At 40.4% G+C, this 22,683-nt stretch overlaps 1 protein-coding gene across 1 annotated transcript in view; it reads right to left on the minus strand.

Moving 5' to 3' along the window:
- Window positions 1-22,683, minus strand: part of LOC107302913 (monocarboxylate transporter 2) — a 231,803-nt gene that overhangs the window by 68,823 nt on the left and 140,297 nt on the right. Inside the window, exon 2 of the mRNA XM_015832075.1 lies at window positions 21,526-21,763. Coding sequence (XP_015687561.1) covers window positions 21,526-21,739 — 214 coding nt within the window. The 5' untranslated portion in view covers window positions 21,740-21,763. The remainder of the gene's footprint in view (window positions 1-21,525; window positions 21,764-22,683) is intronic.

The following is a 22,683-nucleotide window of genomic DNA, read 5'->3' on the forward strand; positions in this document are numbered from 1 at the left end:
CTTTTTTTAAAATAGGAATCATTTGAAACAAGAAAAGAAATTTAGGAAGAACATTCATTTTAACTACTGAGATTCTTCCCAACAAAGATAATTGCAATTTTTTCCATTCATTTAAATCCTTTTGTACCTTAGCCCATAAAGCTTCATAATTACTCTTATACAATTTTGTGTTAGAAGCTGTGATATAAACCCCCAAATAATCCATCGCCATTTTAAGTTCACTTTCCCTCAATCCAACTCAAGTATAGGGAAGAACTTATTATCCAAGTTAGAGTAAAGTCCAAAATAAAAAGCAAACTTCCAGGGTCGGTTCGTCTGCTTACAAAAAAACCTCACAGTTCACTTTAAGTTGCAGCAGTGGCGGCGGCTTCTAGCTTCGCCGAAGCGAAGGCGTCCTGGATCGCGGAGAAACCTCAGGGCTCCGGAGGAGTTCTCACCTACATCGTCCACATGGGACGACTCGGGAACTCAACTCCTACCCCGGGCAGCTCACCTATCCCCTTATGCCCAGGGGAAGGGTATCAAGCCATTTGACAGCTGGTGCTGGCTGTCAAAACGGCTTTTACGCTGAAACAGGCGGGAGGCAGCAAACAGCTGCGTCCGACGAGGTCGCCTGCCACCGGAAGTCCATTGCCAACGTTATTTCCTTAATTTTCCTTCCCTGCCTCTATTATTAGAATGCTCACAGTAAATAGAAAGACGTATTGTCTCTCTCGACATTTCCCCACCATGTGTTTTTGCTTGATGGATCAGGGGAAAAGACTGTTTGCTCACCTTCTCCAAGCACATAAACATCACACGGCATCACATTGCCAGATTTTTGTGAAACTTTATTGTGAGAAAATAGGGAACTTTACTTTCAGCTTCTCTTTTATTCCTCTCATTTCAATAATTATGATTAAACACTAAAATACTAATCCATAAAATGATAACGTCATTGTAACAAGGGCATGTTCAGTTTCTAGAGGTAACCCTAGACCTCAACTAAAAGCAATTACGAAAGATTCATACCACTATTGTCTAGTTTTCAATTTGTGCAAACCTAGAAATTAAACAAATAATTAAACATTAAAGAAACATTATGAATTCTGGCACCCTTTATCTTCACTGTGGAAGGTAGGAAATATATCTTCCATCTTCCCAGAGGAAGTTGAACAGAGACTTTTAGGTAGCCAAAAGAAAGGAAAAGGAGCAGAATATATATCCAGATGGAATGACACATCCAAAAGAAGCTGACTGATTTAACGCAGCACTATTATGGCACATCTATTCAATTCTACTGAATGCATTTTCTAAGCACGTGTTGCATAGAACATAATATTTAATTTATATTAGAGCTGATGTTGTTTTGCTGTTCAGATTGATACACATGTACATACACACAAACACACATATTTATGACTTAAGGTGTAGACAACAGTAGATCAATAGAAATTTGATCAGCATCNCTGTGAATTGGTCAAATACTTTTGATCTTTCGCTGTAATATGTGTCTCTTGTAAGCAAATAACATCATTTTTATGTTGCTTCAAATAATAAAATACTTTTTTCCTCTTCTGCGGTGAATTCAATCCATTAACATTCCATGTCAGGAACCTTGCCATCTTTAGTGGCAGCGAGCCTCAGGAGCGCCCCTTGCATATCAGCTGACACTGATTTCTTTGGTCTCGCTCCTCCCACTGGCTCTGAGGTAACCTGCTGGTCTATAGGTGCCTCCTCCAATCTTCTTTGCTCTTTTTCTTTACGTCTATGAGCTGCACGGGTCATTCTCTGAGATTTCGGATCATCTGTAAGTTCCAAAAGTTGTAACTCCGTTTGAGTTTGATCTTGTGGTTTGCTAGCTTTGGATGATGAAATAGCTTGCGCGTTGTCTTCTTGAGTTCTTCAGTTTCTTTGCACAGGTAGCACTTACTGTCTGTTGCTATCTTCTCAATTCTGGCTTTGTATGCATTTGTTCTTAAGGCTTGGTCTTGTGCAGCCAGAATTAGTCCCTCAGTCTCTTTCTTCAACTTTCCTGCTCTTAGCCATTGCCAGGTCTTATTATCTGCTTTCCCAGCTATTTTTTTTTAATGTACTGGCCAGGTAGTACTTTGTCTTCCAATACCTCCATTCTGTTCTTCATTTGGTCTTTCTTGTAGGCCAGTTTGGTTTTTCCAGTAGTCAGTAAGCCTTCCTGATATACTAACTTCAGTGCATCTTCATAATTGTCCTTCAGATATTCTTCCAAAGCCCTTTTTTCTTCTTCAACCATCTGGTGTACTTACAACATTCCACGCCCACCTATATGCCCTGGTAGGTAGAGTCTGTCAATGTCACTGCGTGGATGAAGGGCATGATTCATTGTCATTATTTTTCTGGTCTTCCTGTCCATTGCTTTTAGTTCTGCTTGAGTCCAGCCCACTATTCCAGCTGTGTATCTAATGACTGGAATTGTCCAGCTGTTGATTGCCTTGATGGTATTTCCTCCATTGAGTTTGGACTTTAAGATCTTTTTCACTCTCTTGATGTATTCACCTCTAATCTTTTTCTTGACTTCAGTGTGCTTGATGTTGTCTGCTTGAAGGATACCCAGGTATTTGTAATAATAATCCTCATTCAGACTCTTAATGTTATTTTCATAGGACATCTTGATGCCTTCAGTTTTCACTATTTTTCCCTGTTTGATAGTGAGTGTGGCACATCTGTCTAAGCCAAAGTCCATTGCAATATCTTGGCTATATATGCAGACTGTATTGAGCAGCGATTCTATTTCAGATCGAGTTTTTCCATACAGTTTCAGATCATCCATGTACAGGAGATGGGATAGTCTTGCAGTTGTTGTTGTTGTTGTTGTTGTTGTTGTTATTATTATTATTATTATTATTATTATTATTATTATTATTTGGATGTCAGATATATTGCTGGAGGTAGCTTCATTACTATTGTCTCTGGGCCAAGCATTCCTTCCACATGTTTATCTATAAAGGAGAGGTTGAGAACACAGCTATGCCTCCTGATATCACTACTACTATCACTGCTTACTTCCAGTCATTTAAGAATTTAAAGAACAAAAAATATGCAGAGCAGGAGAAGATCCACTTTATATATAGATAGCATCATTATGCAAAGCTGATTGCTAAAAAAAAAAAAAGGCCAAACAAGGTTTTGCTTTTTCACTTCATTCTCTTTTGGTCAGACAACCCTCACCAAATTACAATGGGTGAATATACCTTGGCAGGAAATCTTTGTATATCCGTTTTAGTTCAAACCACAGACTATATAAAGTTTTTACTTTTCCTCACTGTGTGTTTTTATAATTTGTTTTTCTTTTTTGTTTTCTGCCCAGAGTCTGTGAGAGAGAAGGAAAAGTGAGAGTCAACTAATCAATTAAGTATATAAATGTCAGTCTCCTTAATGAGATGGTTATGATTAGAATGCAGCTTTATGGTTATAGAGAATGAACAGTTATATACTAAGTTTTTTATGCTACAATTCAGGAGTATGACAACAGAATGCAGAATCTCTAGAGGTGTATTATGAATTTGCTCTATGATTCCCATTCACTCCTCAACATTGTCATAAAACCTAAAGCAAGAATTCCTGCAATTATGATTGCTTTCATTGTTTCTGCAGTGTGCCATCACTGTAATTAATTTGTTATATTAGAAATGTAAATTTCCATCTGTTTTTAATCCAGGCACTCTCATGAACAGGACTGTATTTATTGCCTGTCTACAAAAATAGAACAGTCCACACTTATATCACTTTGTTCCATCTTTTTTGAATGTATTGTTTTCCAAAACTATAAATGTTACTTAGTGGACAGATGAACTATCCTGAGTGCTAGATCTATAGAAACTATATAAACTGTGATTTTGTATTATTTCTAATTTAATTAGTTAATATATTTATTTTAACAAACACAATTAGTAACTTGCAAACAATCTTTTAATTAAGTGACAGCTGGGCTGAGCAATCCTATAGAGGTAGAAACAATGTAATCCAATATAGAAAATCTGTCATTCCCCAAAAAATTTGCTGATCTTCTGTAAGCCTGATAGAACACTCCTTCCTTCCTTCCTTCCTTCCTTCCTTCCTTCCTTCCTTCCTTCCTTCCTTCCTTTTGTGAATCTATCAAAGCCAGCAGTTTTATAACTTACAATGATAACACAGATTTGTGATTGCTAAGGATGCACTCTTGGAATTATAAAATTCCTAATTTTGCATTGTTTGTCCTATATAGAAGGCGTTTATTAAAGAGCATAAGTAAAACCCAAATGAACAAAAAATGCCACTTTTTCTTCAATATCAACCAAATGCTGATAGCAATGGCAATTCACCCGGGACATTTTTATCTCTGTGAACAGCTACTTCTCCATTTGATTATGATTATGGCAGATTTTCATTTTTTTCCAGCTTAGCAGGGATCAGTCATTTCCCTGTAGCTATTGGTGTTGATTAGAAGGGGCGTTGTCTTACCTGAACACCTTTTCTCAGCACGGAGATGGAGAATCCACCAATGGGTTTGCTCTGTCTTCCTGCCCATTAGATCAAGTCAGTCAAACTTGCCACGCCCATCCTGGACTAGGACACACCCAGTCTTGACGAGGGAAAAAGCCACTGATGTGTTGGCTCCCAGAACCCTAACACTGGACCTGGTGGACCCAAATGGGAGGGAGTGGATTCTCCATCTCCATTCTGGATTCTCTGAGAAAAGGCGTTCAGATAAGACAACGCCCCTTCTCCAGCACAGGAGATGGAGAATCCACCAATGGTACATACCAAAGCTTCACTGTCCCTGTGGGAGGGAAGCAGTCAGGTCCGGTGTCTCGTCCCTAGATACCACCAGTTGGAGGACCCTCCGACCGAAGAAGGCGTCTGCAGAGGCAAACCTGTCCAGTTTGTAATGCCTCATGAAAGGTGAAGGTGAAGACCATGTAGCCGCTCTACAAATGTCCTCGATGGACGCCTGAGTGGCCCATGCTGCGGAGGTAGCCACACTGCACGTAGAGTGCACCATGACACGACCTGGAACCGGCAGGGAATGCGACTGGTATGCTCCCGCAATGCAAGCCCTGATCTATCTGCCTATCATAGAGGCAGACACCCTCCTCCCCATGGAGGAATGGTGAAAGGAAATGAAGAGGGCTTTGGACTTGCGGAAGGCCGCCGTCCACTTGATATAGCAGCGGAGGGCCCAGCGGACATCCAGGGAATGCCATTGCCGTTCCAGGTCATGAGACGGATTAGGGCAGAAATCTGGAAGTACAATTTCCTGAGCCCTATGAAACAAAGTGTTGACTTGGGAATAAAAGTAGGGTCCAAGCGAAGGACCACCCGGCCCTGATGAAAAATGCATATGTTCATCCATGATGGAAAGCGCCACCAACTTAGAAATCTGTCTGGCAGATGTAATTGCCATCAGGAAGGCGACCTTGAGGGACAAGGACCGTAGGTCACAGGTTCTGGGAGGCTCAAAGGGTGTCCTGGTGAGGGCCTGTAGAATCCGCGGCAACTCCCAAGAGGGATACCTATGAACCACAGGGGGGTTGGTGTTGGTGGCACCCTTGACAAAGGAGCGTATCAAAGGATGTTGACCTAACGGCACCGAGTTGTCACAGGTAAGTATGGTGGAGAGAGCCGCCACCTGTCTGCGTATGGTATTAGGCACCAAGCCCCTGTCAAGACTCTCCAGTAAGTAGTCCAAGATCCTTGGAACAGTCAAATCCGAGATAGTCAAATGGTGTCTTTCGTACCAATGACAGAAATTTTTCCAAGTGGAATTGTAGATACGGTTTGTCGCAGGCCTCCGGGAGGCTTGAATCATGGAAATGACACCTGGCGGAGTCCTCAGTCAGGATCCGGTGTTCAAGTGTCAGGCGGTCAACTGAAGCCACTGGAAGTCTGGATGATGCAGGACCCCCTGCCTGAGAAAAATGCGACCCGGAGGAATCCTCCATGGAGGAGACCTGGAGAGGTTCACGAGGTCGGCAAACCACGGCCTCCATGGCCAATACGGAGCCATGAGGAGCACCTCTGCCATCTCCTGCAGGAGCTTGCGGATGACTGCCGGAATCAGAGGGAAAAGAGAAAACGCGTAAAGCAGACCCTCCGGCCATGGACCTCGAAGAGCATCCTCTCTCTCTGCCCCGGGGACGGGAATCGGGAGAAGAATCTTGGAAGTTGGGAGTTCGCCGGAGAGGCGAACATGTCTATGACCGGTAGACTGAACCTGTCTGACATCTGCCTGAAAAGGTCTGGGTGCAGGCGCCATTCTGAGTGGTCCACTGTCGACCTGCTCAAGAAGTCCGCCTGTCGGTTTGCCTCCCCCGAGATGTGGTCGGCGCTGATGGAGGCGAGGTTGGTCTCTGCCCAGGAGCCCAACAGCTAGGCCTCGGCCATGAGGGTCCTGGAATGGGTACCCCCTTGCCAGTTCACATGGGCCTTTGGCTCCACGTTATCCATAAGGACCAGCACATGTTGCCTCACAACTCTGTTGCGGAAGTGGTGGAGAGCCAGATGTATGGCTCTGAACTCCAACCAATTGATGTTGTGCCTCAGATCTGACTGGGACCACCGCCCTTGAGCCAATTGCGAACTTAGGTGCACTCCCCAACCGAACAGACTGGCGTCTGTCATAAGCGTGAGCCGAACGGGTTCCTTGAAGAAGGATCCTCTGGCTATCGCTGGTAATGACCACCACCTGAGAGACCACAAGGTCTGGGGAGGGACCCTTACCCTTTGGTTGGAGGAACTGGTGCCCAACTTTTGGAAAGGGAGCAGGAACCACTGGAGGTTCCTGGAATGCAGTCTGGCCCAGGTTACAATCGCTATGCACGATATCATCTTTCCCAACAACTGGGAAAGGATGGCCAGTGAAACCACGTGCTCCCTGCATACCTTCAGGACCAGGTCCCTGATGCTGTCCCGACGTTTCTGGAACAGGTAGACCTGGCAACCGACTGTGTCTATTATGGCACAGAGGTGTAGGAGTCGGGTCGAGGAAACTGTCTGGCTCTTTTGAAAGTTTACCGAAAACCCGTGGTCCTGGAGGACCCTGATCACCAACATTAGGTCCAACTGGGCGGCCGGGAGGGATGATAACTGGATGAGAATGTCGTCCAGGTAGCATTGTATGCGTACCGGCACCAGTCTCAGGTGTGCGGCGAGCACCGCCAGGATTTTGGTAAACACCCTTGGAGCTGACGACAGGCTGAATGGCAGGGCCCTGTATTGGTAGTGATGGCCCATATAACAGAACCTGAGGAACTGCCGGTGGTCGGGGAGGAGGGGATGTGGAGATAAGCTTCCATGAGGTCTATAGACGTCAGGAAGTCTCTGTTTCTCACGCTTCCCAAGATGGACTGGAGTGTCTGCATCTTGAACTTCCGATATACAATGTGGGAATTCAGACCCTTGAGGTCCAGAATCACCTTCCATCCTCCCAAGGCCTTGGGAACCACAAAGAGGATGGAATAGAATCCCCCGCCCCTTTGACCAGCCGGCACCGGTTCTATGGCACTTATGTCTAAAAGATGACAAATGGCCTCTTGCATGAGGCCCTTTTTTACAGGGTTCTTTGATTGGGGGCAAGAAATGAAGCGCCCTGGTGGCCTGAACACGAATTCTAGGGACAAGCCGTATTGGATGGTTTGGAGAACCCAGGAGTCTGTGGTGGTGGCCTCCCACTGGTGGACAAAAAGGGCCAGTCTGCCACCTATGGGACGGGCAGCCTGAGAGTCACTTGGACCTTCTAAAAGGGCAACCCCCACCCCGAAAGGGCCGCTTGCCCTGGGATTGCTGTCTGGGTCTGAAACCCGATCTGTCAGATGGGCGGTCCTGTCTGGCAGTGAAGGGGCGGTAAAGGTTGAGTGGGGCCTGGACCTGCTCCTGACCGAAAAGGACTGTCTGTGGGCGAATGGGTTGGCACGCCTGTCAGCACACTGGCTAAGGTGGGTCAGCACCTTCCGCTTATCCTTATTCTCAGTCAAATAAGGTGCTAGGGCCTCTCTGAACAGCTGACCACCCTGATAAGGGGCCGCGGCAAGACACCACTTGGATTTGGCGTCAGCTTGCCAATGTTTGAGCCATAGCATTCGTCGTGCTGTGTCATTGGAGGCCATGGTCCTGGAGGAAAACCTGGCTGCATGCAGTGTTGCATCGGAGATGTATTCCGATGCAGCAACTAGCTTGCTCAGGTCTTGTTGAGTGCGTACCTCCTCCGGAGGGAGCCTGGCCTGTAGTTGGTGGAGCCAGAGAGAGAGGTCCTAGCAAAGAAGGATGTGCAAGTAGCTGCCCTTATCGCCCACGCCGCCGCCTGATGAGTCCTGCAGAAGATTAATTCCCACCTCCTGTCCTCAGCCTTCAGAATCTCGGCCATATCCCCCGATACTGTAGTTGAGGAGAAGAGAGGGGCCAAGGGTTCATCTACCGTTGGTACCTCCAGTGCGTCAGCCAAGTCTGGTGCTGCGCTGAACAGTTTCCTGCCCGTTCCTCCCAGAGGAGGGAAGATGCCAGGTGAGACCCATTGCTTCCAAACCACATTCAAGAAGAGAGATGGGCAAGGGACATGGTGTTGAGCCACAACGGGCTCAAAGAAGTCCAGGTTTGGATCTGAGCTTGGTGAAGGGTCCGACTGAGGGAGCTGATCAGGGCCTATGTTAGCAGTAGTGCTGGCCTTGCGAAGCAGTGGCAAGAAAAGGGCCGGGTTAAAGAGACCTTCGAATGGCCGAGGGTCTGGGGTGAGGTCCTCTTCCTCCAACCATGGTATATTTGGTTGGTCGTACTCCGTAGAAGATGCCCTACTATAAGAGGATTGGGATGGTGAGGGAGGCCCGTAGTACTCGGAAGCTCCCGCCTGGAGAGGGTAGGATGGGGAAAAGGATGCCACTGACTCGGCTCTGGGCAAGTGGTAGGACCTGGCTGCAAGAGCCCGGTCAATCACCTGGGAAATCAGGGCTTGAAGGCGATCATCAGAAGGAATGGTTTCAGGCTCAGCTACCCTGAGCCCGGCAGCTGTTGGAGTGAAAGTGGCTTCTGGGCCTGAATGTAGGACCTGCGGGGCCACTGATGGTTGGTGAGTGGTGGGACCTTGATCCACCCCAGGAGAAGGGGGTGTGTGGAAATCCCCACCAGTGACCAGACCCCTTGAGCAGAGATCGAGGGCCCCAACGGGAGATTAAAGAATGAAGCCCCTGTCTGTTCCGCCTCCGCCTGGGCCTGCCTCTGCGCTTTGGAAAATTCCTTCTCCAAAGCCTGGTGCCTCCTGCTGGCCTGTTTCTCCGCCAATTTTGAAGGCTTCTTTCCGGAGATGGTCTTAGCCTTGGCCTTGATCTTGCCTGCCGCCTCCTGGTTGGAGGACCTGTGCCTTTTTCGACTAGTGGATGGAGAGGTGGTCTCCTTGGGTTGGGGAGCCATGAATTCCTCCATCCTGATGTGAGTAATCTCAGGTAGTGCTGAGAAGGAACTCTGGCAGCGGATAAATTGGCAGATTGAACTAATGCAGTTGGAGCAGGGGAATACTAGGGTTCACCCTACTCCCCTGGCCACCTGACCGGTAAATTACCCTGGGGGTCCGGTCGTGTCTACGGCCGTGGCAAAATCAGGTGAGTGATGACAGCCTGCCTGCTCGTAGAACGCACTGTGTGGCAAGGCCAGTGAGTTGAGTAGGGTCAGCATGTTTGCACGACGGGTGGATCTGCGGATGCAGTAAAGGTACTCGCGTGATCAATGCAATCCAATGCACAGCCTGCTAAATGGTGGCCAGGAGGGAGGCACCAGCTTGAGGCCTGTAATTGGGTCCAATGAACAGTGTAGTTTTTAGAACACACAGAGGTTGATTGAAGAGGGGAGACTGCACCAAGAGGGAGCCCCTAGAAGTTCCAGGAGAAGTGCCCCTTTTGTATTTCCAGGAGAAAACTAAAGGCTGTAGGGGCCTGTAGGGGCCTCTGTGCAGTAATGCACTGGCCGACCAAAATGGCGGCCATGGCCTTTCCCAACTCCCCTGAGATGGACCTGTGGGAGGGAGCAAGGCCGTGAGGAAATTCTGTTGATACAGTAGAGAATGCAAATGAAGCCAGCCGAAAAGAGGAGCCCCACGCAGTGGCCTCCCTGTTGACAGTAACCGCAGCAGCCACGCAGCCCTCAAAATGGCGGCCGCACAATGAGGACTGATCGTTACAAGGGAAAACTGCATGCCACTAAGAGGAGCCTATTCCGCGGCCGCCCACCCGATATATACAACGGCAGTCCAAGTTGGAGAGATCCGGCTGCATGCCCACGAGGCCTGAGTCAGAAGGAGGTGAGGGAGCTGAGCCGCACACCAACAAAGTCCTAGATTCGGCTGTCGCACGGCTGCCCACCTGGCGGCCTCAACGATCCGATGAACAATGAGGCAATGGGGTAAGGGGGGGGTGCCAGGTACAGCGCTGATCCCAGCGCTGTCTGTGCGAAGGGAAGAAGAGCGGAAGCCTCTGTTCTGCCTTAAGAATGGAAAAAAGAAAAAGGGAGTTCAAGCCTCCGACAGCCAAGCCGAAATAGTGCTGATCCTAGCACTACTTAGGAGGCTGTGGAAGGAATGGAGAATTCACCAATAAAATCTGATCTACTTGCCTACGCTGGGAGCAAAATTTGCCATGTCTGCCTGGGCTGAAGATCAAGTCAAGACTGGGTGTGTCCAGGACGGGTGTGGCAAGTTTGACTGACTTGATCTAATGGGCAGGAAGACAGAGCAAACCCATTGGTGGATTCTCCATCTCCTGTGCTGGAGAATGGGTGTTGTAGTGTTCATTATGGAGAGGAAAACAGCAGTTATGCAGTAGGACAGACAAAGTTGTATGGGTAGAGGGATTCATTTAGTTTAGCGATACTAAGTACCAAATAGGACAGAAATGTATTCAGTGTCAAGCACCACTGAAATCAGGAGATACGTGCAGTTAAAATGAGAATAAAGATTTATTGCAAGCTTAAGCTGTCTACAAGCTAGTATTGGTGAAGAGAAATTAGCAGGAGTTAATAAAGGCATTCAAGGTGAGCTGGATTAAGATCTCTTGTGGGCATGAAGGGACACAAGATTGATGACGTGCTTGGACCCCTCCCTTGGCTCAACCTGGTCATCTCTTGCATTCATAGTGTATATACATTGATATGATTCTCAGGTAGCATTACTGATACTATTAAAATTAAAACTAAGACTATTTTAAAATGTATTCTGAAAACTTAAAATCCCCAAGACTCAACAAATGAGCCCCAACCAACACTGTTCTAACAGCCTATTAAAGTTGTATAAACTCAAAAATTATTAACATTAACTAATAGTGTTGGCTGGGGCTTGTTTGTTGAGCTTTGGACTTTTTAAGCTTTCAAAATAAAGTTTAAAATGCCAAGCTTGAGGACCTGTTTTCAATAGGCAGTAGCAAGACTATGTTAGATATCTACAACCTTTTACTGACTCAACTGTAGGTATGTGTGATTGGTTTTTTTTTGTCCTGAGCTTTTCAGAAGGGATTTTGCTGCTACCTTCCCCATCTTGAATGCCATAAAGTTCAATAAATTAATTCAAGAGTTATAACAGCACAATTGCAAAGGAACTGCTTTTTAAATATTTATTTTAAATAGTGACAAAAATATAGCAAGGAATATAATTGAATTGATTGGGTTTAATTCCCAGGGTCATAGTGAACATGATGTTGTTGAATTGTTTAATAGCTAAATAAGTGCTAATTAAAAGAATGTTGATGAGAAGAATTAAGTAATTTGTGCTAATATGTTGACTGCCAGGAAACAACAGACCTTGCTAACAGAATCAGTGATCGCTTCAGTTCTGCCATAAGTGTTTTTAAATCTTTTACTAAGGATAAGATTAACTTTTTGAACAATTGTCATTTAATATTAGGTGTCCAAAAGGAGAACAAACAACCACCCCACTTACTTTTGTAACAAAGTGAAAAATAAGATTTTGTCTTGAGTTCCCATTATCTATTATGACCATTACTTCAAATGTTCCACAGAATATTCAAACTGTTTTGAGTCTTCTTCTGGAATGGTGTAATCAGCACAAAATGTTTTGATTGCTTTGAATGGGACTATTTGTCTTAGGTTTCAAAAACCAACAACAACCAAACAAACCCATGTTTTCTCTTTTGTGTGCAAATCTGTAGTCATGATGGTATGGGGTTCAGAAACCAAATTTCTATGGAAAAAAGTTAAAGAATACAAAGAGGGCAGACATTAAAAGCATACTTAAATAATGAAGTTCTATCACACATAAGAAGAAACAATTTTGTTGCTGTTATTTGGGTCTATAAAATATTATGTAATCCTTTTATGGCTGAGAATTCTATTTTGTATATGAAGTGAAGGTAGGACAAAAACATGTTGAATACAAGTAGTCTCCGACTTACGACCCTAATTGTGGCCAAAATTACAGTGGTAAATCATGCTGGTCATGAAGGGGGTCACTACTTGACCATGGCTAATTTTACAATTTTTTGTGTTGGTCGTTAAGTGAATGCTACGGTCATTAAATGAATGTCATGGTTGTTAAGTGAATGCAATGGTCATTAAGCAAACCCATTGTACTCAATGGGTATTTGTTTTGCCAGAAACCAGAAGTAAATACCTGTTTTCTAAAAACATTGTAAATCATGGTCATGTAATTGCAGATGCTGCAAATGGTGTAAATGCCAAACATCCAAAATGCAATTACGTGACAATGGTAGGGGACATCCATCAGAACTTCAAAACTGGGTTGTAAGTAGTTCTGGGGTGGTCTGTTGTAATTTCAAAAGGTTGCTAAGCAATTGGTTGTAAGTGAAGGACTAGCTATATATTTAATTGAAATTTTAATTAAATTAAAATGTAATACTGAGTTGGCCATAAACTTTTCTAAATGATATGAGTGCCTGCAGAGAAGGAATGTTTCATCTCTGGTCAAGCTATTAAACCTGTAATTAGAAGACATTTAACCTTGAAAATGGGCTAAAATTGCCACTTACATTTCCTTCATATTGCTCCTCATTTCAGTAAATCTGAAAAGTGTCTATCCCTCCTCAATTTATTCTATAGATGACTGTGTATATATATCTACTGAGTTTCAATACATTCTATTTATGACATTTATAAATTCTTAGCACTATGACAAACATTTTATAATCACCATGTGTTCCATTTTTGTGTCTTTTTCTTCTTGGAACACATCCAGCATTCCAACTTGGTCTGTACATATTCTACGTACCTTCAAAGCAGTTTTAAAATGAAATACTTTCATCAAAGACCAAGTTATCCCCTGAACTTTCATAAACAAAATGAACGCATTATAGTCTTTAAATTTATTTTCCGTTGTTTATTTATTGCTGCTGTTCGCAAACTATTTACAGAATGATGCATGGAGTTAAAATAAAGAAACTTAAATGTATGTCCTTTGAAGTGCCGCTGATTTCAATAAACTTCTGTTCTAAGCAACTATACTTGAAACTGCTGATTAGAGCTCAAACACATTTTATTAAAACTAGTGCACAGGATATGGGATGAATGGTATGAAATCTCTGGTGCCACCGGCTGGGCTGGAATAAAACAATGAAATATTCATAAACTATTCAACATAAAGAGATAAAGAAAAAAAGCAAAAACAAAACATAACATAACACAAATAAATCCATTTCATGGCTCAAGCAAATTGTTTTTCTTTCCAGAAGCCATTTTAAATATCTTTAAATAGAGATCTGCACACTATTTATTTATTTCTTGTATTTCTACCCTATACTATAGTAAAACACTATAGTATATAACACTATTCTACACTATAGTAAAACACATGTTTTTAATAGAGTTCTGCTTATTTAAAAGAAGAAAGAAGAGAGAGAAGTAAACAAAGTAGGTCTACCATAGTTAATGCTTTAATTACATTTAACTTCAATTACAAAGAATTGCTTTAAATACATTTAAATAAATGGATCCTTTATTGGTTTGTATATATTCTTATCAGCCCTCTGAGTTAAGTCAGGTCAAGAAAGAGACATCACTGGATTCAAGGAATGCTACTTATTGTAATGTACAATAGCAGAAGCTTGAAAGTCTGTACAAATTTCTCTCTATCTGATCTTACACTAACAAAATCAGGATAGGTTTATTTTGAGTTTCTTTCTAATACTTCTTCCAACTTTTGGTTGTGTATCACTTTTCTGCATCACCTACATACCTTCCCCAAGAGCATCTCTGTGATTAGTTCTGTATTTTGTATTTGATCTGAAAAGAAATATTATATGAAAAAGTAGTCTCTGCTGAAACTTTTTGATAATTCCAGGAGATACTTTGTCCACAGTATATAGAAGACATTTGTGATTGTCTTCTTCTGGGATGCTTTTTGACTTTTCAAGCTACCTGAGATTTTCTGATGATTTCTCATCCAACTATTAACCAAGGCCAACCCAGGTTAATTTTAATAAGATTTGGTTAAGTGTTAGAAGAAGTATTATTGCAAAAATTAGTACTGAACTAAATCAGCACTTTCCATTGCAATATAATATTTAAAATTCTTGAGAATGTAAATGTATCATTTTATACTCTTAGAAGTTTGTTCTAGATTTATTAACTAAAGTTACAATTCCTGCTTCTGTAAAATTTTATTCTACCAACAAAATCTCAAATTAGTTCAACATATGTTTTAAAAAAGAAACCTAAATGTGAAGAATTCCTTAATGACCATGAGATGGGCATAAAAGTGGGAAGCTGTGTTTTCAAGGACATATTAAATGAGGTCTTTAAAGTTCAGTGCTGTGGATAAGCTAATAATAGTACATAACAGTTTATCTCTCACACTGAGGGACACAAGCAACATATAAAAAATGTTGCAGCTGTTGTACATTTACTTTTCACTAAACTACCAGTATTGTCTCAATAATTAGAGTGATTTTTGCTATTTTATTAAAATTATTCTTATAACTAATCACGTGCAAGTTTTCGTTTTGTTTTAAAAAAGCAGCCATCCGATTCATATTACCTACATTTTGCAATTATTTTTTTCTTGATAGAACATGACATCTTATTTTCAAACTAATCTTTGAAAAAAATTCTGAAAAACTTTCTTGAAATTGGAATTAAAGAATGCTTGTCACATATTTTCTGAAATTTATAAGGAGAAAACAATGACAGGGCTTTCTTTATTGGTTTTTTGTTAGTAAATTTTGCTAATATACACCATCCTTGCAAATAAAGATTTATATTTTTAAAGCAATGTATCAGTTACTTCCATAGTCTCAAATCATTTAAAACCATAATCCCAAATATTAAATTAAAGAACATTTTTAGTAATCTGAAATGACGCTTATGATAGACATAGGTTTATAGATCTATAAATCTATAAGTCTATAATACTGACTATCACAATATCCTGTGATAATGAATTCTAATGAGTTCATTATTTATTTTTCCAGCCATGATGTCAATATTTTTATTCAATAAACCTGGAAACAAATAGCATTTTGACTTTTGGATAGTTTTTAAAGGTATACAAAATTTTAATCCTAATCAGGATTTAATGGTTTTTCAATAATTTCATTCCTAACATCCATCTCTCATGCAACAGTATAAAAAAGAGAAAAGGTGATGTCACCCATAGAGATTTTCCAACTTGTTCAAGTTTCTTCCAAGTTTGGATGGGTGGGTGGAATATTGAAATGAGGGAAAAATCTAAGTCTCTGTGCTCTGGTTCTAATAGAGACTGTGCTTTCATATGCTTAGTGTAGTGTAAAAGGAATGCCCTAAAACAGGGGTGTTAAACTGCGTCATCCGGAAGCCGCGCCCACCCCATTGCCAGCAATGGCAAAACCATCCCTATATGTTGCGCGACGTCACATGACGTCACGAGGTTGACATGTCTGCCCTAAAAGATTCAACTGCCTACTAACTAATTAATAAAATATATGTTTAACTGTGAATTGTATTGTTTTAATATTCTTTAGGTATGGAAAGTCACCTACCGTGTTTTCCCCAAAATAAGACCCGGTCATAAAGTTTTTTGCCTCCAAAAGAGACACTAAGTCTTATTTTGGGGGATGTTTTACCCGCTTACCTCAGGACCGCCACAGCCAGGTCTCCCACATCCTGACATCTGTCATGCCGCCGTCCGACTTCTTCTGCGGCCACTTGCAGCCACTTGCGGCAGGAGGCCACGTGGCATGTTACCCCGGTGCCATAGCTGGTGGCAGCAGGCCACATGGCATGGCATGCCATGGGGTGTGTGAGTGGTGGCACTGGCGCAATGCATCATGTGGCATCCTGCTGCAAGCGGTGGCACCAGCACGATGCACCATGTGGCCTCCTGCCGTGAGTGGCCGCCATCAACCAGAAGAAGTGGGCCAGTGGCCACTTCTTATGTACATACGTACAGAGAGAAAGAGAGAGAGAGTGTGTCCAGCTACTACATACTTCAAAGCTGTTTTCCAGATACTACTGGGGATTTTTAATTAGAAATTTTTAAAACAAATATTCTCAGCACAAAAAGTAATGCATGTCTCATGCAACATAGACTCCTAGCTATAAAATACTGCAGTAACAGTGATATAAGCATAAGAAAATAAGTCTCCTGCTACAGTAAAATTAAGATATCACTCCTGTGTATCCGTTCCCTTCTTATTTCAGAAACTACACGTGCAGCTTGTCTATATTATTGGGCACATGTAATATATGAATCTAAGTAAACAATTAATTCAACTACAGGTCCTCAACTTACAACAGTTCATTTAGTGATTGTTCAAAGTTACAAGAGTACTGAAAATAGTGACATGATCATTTTTCACAGTTATGTCCATTGCAGCATCCCCATGGTCATGTGATCAAAATTCAGATGCTTGGCAATTGGTTCATACTTATGATGGTTGCTGTGTCCCAGAGTCATGTGATCACCTTTTACGATCTTCTGAGAAGCCAGATTCAATTAACAAGGTTACTAACTTATCAATTGCAGTGATTCACTTAATAACTGTGGCAAGAAAGGTTGTAAAATGGAGCAAAACTCACTTAACAAATGTCTTACTTAACTACATAAAGTTTGGGCTCAATTGTAGTTGTAAGTCGAGGACTACCTGCATTTCAAACCTCCTGTATGGCAGTGTAGCTGAAAGTAGCCATTCTGAACTACCATTTTGAGATATAGCTATGCCACAAAAAAAAAAAAAGCCTTCCATGTTTCTTTACATATCCTTGGCAAGAGGTAGACTTTGAAATCGTTTTTCATCTCCTTTCAGATAAAGAGATGGGCTTTTTTTATATCTATCCAAGATGCAAGCCAGCAGAGGGAAGAGTTTATGTCTCCCAACTTCACATTTTCAGACTTTGAAAGCACAGGAAGACTACAGATTAATTGATAATGAACTATTTGCTACATGATTTCATTTACATTTTGCCCTTTGAGTCAAGGGACTTGTTCAGTACATGATAACTAGTAAAACTAAACAAAAAACCCCTCTCAAAGTTAAAATAAAGTTATTGTTGACTCCAACTGGATTTTGAGTCTTTGATATTGCATGATGGACAGACTTGAGCACTACAGGCAATCTACATAGATAGGTTCCTTTCTGGAAAACCTTTAGCCTCTTAAATTATATGTTAAATCTTATTTGTTCAGCCTTCTTTTTGGCTTGCTTTGATATGGGTGGAGGTTTCGTAAAATCCCATTTAGTGAAAGAAGTTATCCTTATGACCAAAATTAATCTGAGATGTTAGTGCATGTATTTTTTATCACCTCTTCTATGAAAATGTACTGTACGTGCTGGTAAACTTATACCACCTCCAAACAGAGATCAAATTTTCAGTGAAGGAGAAAAGGTTTATTTCCTTCTTTCTGACTGGAACCTTCTATGAGAAACAGAGTTGCCAACTTATTACTAACATCTATGAACCTAACAAGGCTTAAGGTGTCCTTTAACTCTTTTACCTTAATTTTATTTTTCCTCTTTTGTTTTCTTTGTTTTATTTCATTCTCTTTTCTTCTTATACATAATTTTAATTGGCAGTTATAAATAGTGGCTTTATTGCTTATTTGAGCTGGCTTTCATGGGTTATTTTAGTGTTATACCTACTTTGCTGGTCATTGACTGCAAATAAATAAAACAGCTATATTAGTTGCAAAGTTTATCATTTTTTAAAACAGTGAAATATTCATAAATATTGAATAGAAATAAGCACCCTATTAGTAAAGGAAGATATAAACATGTAAAATAATAATAAAACATTTGATCTATATTCATTTTCCTGTATTATCAAGTGTCACAATGAAAGTCCAAATCCTAGTGACAGTTTTCTATCTTGATAAACTACTATCCAGCTCACAACAGTAATCAATATGTTGAAAATGGCTGATGTTAATGATGCAGAAAATAGTAAAACAGGTTTGCTTTCGACTTATCATTAAACTAATACAATGATCATATATGCATGAGATGACCAAGCTGTCACTGAATTCCTATACTATACATTTCATTAAGGGCATCATCTGACTAATGGAGAGTTTCTTTATTGACTTTATGGTGAAATGATACAGTCACTAAGGAAGTGTACAAAGAAAATTACTTTTCCAGATGTCATGTTTCTGACAGTCAGGGTCATGCAAAATTTAAACCAAGAATAAAAGATAGTAAGGAAATAAAATATTAAAGAGCATTTAAGAGGTCAAATTGTACATGTAGTCCTTGACTTACAGCCACAATTGACCCCAAATTTTTGTTGTTAAGTGACAGAGTTGTTAAGTGACTTTTGCCCCATTTTATGAACTTTCTTGCCATAGTTGTTAAGCGAATCACTGCAGTTAAGTTAGTAACATGGCTGTTAAGTGAATCTGGCTTCCCCATTGCTTGTCAAAAGGTTGCAAAAGGTGACATTGCAACTGTTATGAACCAATTGTCAAGCATCCAAATTTTGATCACATGACCATGGGAATGCTGCAGTGGTCGTAAGTGTAAAAAATGGTTCTAAGTCACTTTTTTCACTGCCGTTGTAACTTCAAACAGTCACTAAACAAATGGTTGCAAGTAGAATACCTGTATATGTGACACCTTATTTTCTCATAAAACAAACTCAATGAGTTTTTAAATTTCAATTTGTAAAATGACTCAAAGTTATCAACTGTGCTTTTCATGCTAAAGAACAAGGAGTTTCCATGGAGACTTAACTATTCCTTTCCAGAATGAAGGATTCTTTGGGACTAAACCGCAGTATTGAATGCCAAATATTATTGTTTGCCTCATCCCTGGGCTTTATTTTGTTTTATGACATATCAAATCAATACGTTCCACATCATCTATGCCAAAACAAAGCTCAGAGGTGCATATTGCTTGAACAGCAACAGACTCCTGGAAGCTCTAGTTATTGAAAGAGTTTGATGTGAATGGAGAGGTTACATCAACAGCATGCTAAAGAGAGAATATCAGGAATGCAAATCTTGTTCAGTGCAGTTTAACACATCTTGTTTCTACTTTCTTGAAGGGGTGAACACCATCTCAACCTATTTGCTAGAATTAACCATGATCTAGGAGGCCATATGGATTTGCCAAATGGCCTGATGTAATTTAATGGCATTTATTCTAACTATGAAATAAGTGATAAACATAATTAACATTCCTTTAGCTCCTTACTGGATGTCTTTTATTAGTTTCATTTTTTTCAAATATTGAAAGGTAAGTTAATACCTTGTTACAGAAACACAGATGCCTGCTAATTACCTCAGAAGGTTGAATGCTTCTGAAGCAGAGATCCTCTGCTAGATTCTTACTTACCTGATGACCCCCACTGTGAAGATTAATAGGCAAAGCACTAAATTATAATGAGCGTGTCAGATCTCAAATATTTTTCAGGTTCTTTTAATTAATATTAAGAGATACAGAGTATGTCCACAACAATTCCAATATATCTGTCTTACTTTGCCATAAATAAGGTATCTTGCACCATGTGTGCTGCCTGCTTTATTCCAAGCTGTAGTACATCAAATGGTTGAAATCAAACATTCAGATTTTGATAAGAAAAAAAAGCCCCACAAAGGAATAACTCTCATTATTTGAATGGTTTATCTTTTTCATCTTCTGCCAATGATTGTTTAATGACTTTATTTCACAGGAAGCTAATTTGTGATAACTATAACTTCAAAGAATGTTTATCTTTGGTGAATTTACCTGCTGTTAGCAGTTAAAATCACATAATTACAGCAAGATAACAAAAGAATGTTACACAGCTTAATTGTGCTACACTTCCTATTTTATATATACAATATAGAAGATACTTCAAATTTCATTTGTGAAATGCAGAATTTATTTTGAATAGAGTGTTCAAATGTCTGCACTATAATATGAATTTCCAAAGAAGAGTTATCCTAGTATTTTCAAGATGTTAGGTATCTTAAGAGATGTGAAAATATTCTAATAATCTCCATAGTAAATCAAGGGACCCATCAGAATCACAGTTTATTGGGTGAAATGGAAATTATCAAAATGAATTGTCAAGATTTAACAGCCAATATAAACTATTAAATAAAAAGAGCATATTAATTTAGCTGCAATGGGATTTCACATTAGCAAATGGAAAACAATATTGGATACTGATCCCCTTCGACCTTAGTGCAGCAATTTTTTGGAGACCTTCCCAGGTAAAGATTAGTGGAGGGTAAGGCTGATAAACAGATGGAATGATTGGTTGCCCTTCTCTTAGAGCAGGGGTAGGTAACCTTGGCTCTTTTATGACTCGTGGACTTCAACTCCCAGAATTCCTGAGCCAGTATCTCCTTCCTTGAAATAAAGATTCCCAGACCTCCTAATGCTTCTTTGATGTTATCCAAAGAACTTTAGAATATCCTAAATTACATCCTGATATTCTATTCTAGCTCTATTTAAATTGTATGGATTACTTTACTTGTATGCATGATATTTCCATTCTTGTTACGTCTTTTTTAATCCCTCTTGCTCAACTAAACCAATGCTTTCAAATTTAGAAGTTCACCAGAGTTCAAAATTCAAAACATTTTATGATATTTTGATACTTTCTAACAAATCTACTACATGGATTAAATTTGGATGGATATTTTATTTTCCCGGACAGATCCATGTATGTTTTTCCTCCTATTTTTCCCTCAAAGAAAGTATTGATGGGGTTTAAAAAGGGTAGGAAAAGGCACCAGCTATTCTCTCAAACAGCGCAATTGATAAACAACTCTTTACAATAAATAGAGGTTGTTTCTGGTTAAGCAAATACAGGATTACAGTCTAAAAGCAAGATATTTTTCTTTTTTCAAGTTGATAATATTGACCCTTTCAGTAGTATAATGGAAACAATACTTCCCAAAGCAACTGAGACAAATGCAGGTAATTTATATTTCAGTCATATTTAAACTGTGATTAGATTGTAAATTTTGCAAGTATTTTTGAGACACACTGCCAAAGCATTTGGGAAATGGAGCCACATAGCTCAGTGGCTTTGAGTCATGTGTCAGAAAATCTAATAAGAGAATTTTGTTTTGATGAGTAAGACCTCAAATCAGACAAAAAAGAAGAAGTTTTCTGGTACCTCCTGCATACATAACAGCCAACATGATTGATGAGATCCACGCTATCTCGCTATATGATGTGCCAAAGATTTCTTGTATCTCTTTGAAGAACACTGTGATGGCTTTGGGGAATGCATAGGAAAATCCAATGGAGATGAAAGCTCCAAAGACCACGATCCAACCCCATCCTCCATCAGGGGGAGCATATTGCGATGCTGTTGTTGAAGGTGGCATTTCTTTTTTTTTCTTGTCACTATGCTGTAGGGAGAAATAAAATGTTGATATAGTGTTTTAAACAGCTGTTTTCCTCTATAGCACACAGTCACTGGAAATTAAATATATTACTAATTTCAAAAAGCTGCTATTTCTCAACACATGAACTGACAATTCGTTGTTAAGTTGCCATCACTGGATGATTAAGTACAACTACTTGTCTATAACACCCAAGGATGCCTTTAAGAGTGGGAGTAAATGAATCTTGGCAACTGCTAAAATCCTTGTTAAATAGGATGTGATTTTTGCATGTCATTGATCTACAATACAAAAATATTATTTGACAATTAATCACAGATGATAAAGGGATCCTTTTATTCTGTTTGTACCAATTTGATTATTTCTGGCAAAGTAAGATTGGCTTATTCAATAGGAGTTTCTAGTCTATATGTGATATGAGTCTACCATCTCAGCCACTGCTTTAAGTTTCATTTTAAAAATATCTTTATTTCAAAGATAAGGATCAGATACAGCTGAAACATTATTGCATTAGGAGACTATGCAATATCAATTGATATGAATTTCCAAGTATATTTGTTGAGCCATTAATAAATTTCTATGTTATTGCATTATTATGCGATCCAGGGCAGTGTTTCAATATATTAAATAAAAAATAATGCCAACAAGAGCCATGCAAAGCCTGGTTTTATATATCACACTTTGGGGATGTCCAATGCTTTCTATTTGAAATAAGATAAGTGATTTGGAATGCACATGGACATATACTTTGCATCTGTCAGAAAGCCTCAAAGCGGATCTAGAGAGCACATAATGATATGAAACTCAAACTGTTGCAGTTTGCAACCATAGCCAATGGCTTACAAACTGAGCATAATGACAGGTTTAACAAAGGAAGGAAGGCTAAACAAAGCATAGCTTATTTTGCTATTTGTGAGCCACATTGC

The sequence above is a fragment of the Protobothrops mucrosquamatus genome, unplaced genomic scaffold, assembly GCF_001527695.2.
Source record: "Protobothrops mucrosquamatus isolate PMUCROS unplaced genomic scaffold, P.Mucros_1.0 scaffold_298, whole genome shotgun sequence".
In the NCBI taxonomy this organism is placed as follows: domain Eukaryota; kingdom Metazoa; phylum Chordata; class Lepidosauria; order Squamata; family Viperidae; genus Protobothrops; species Protobothrops mucrosquamatus.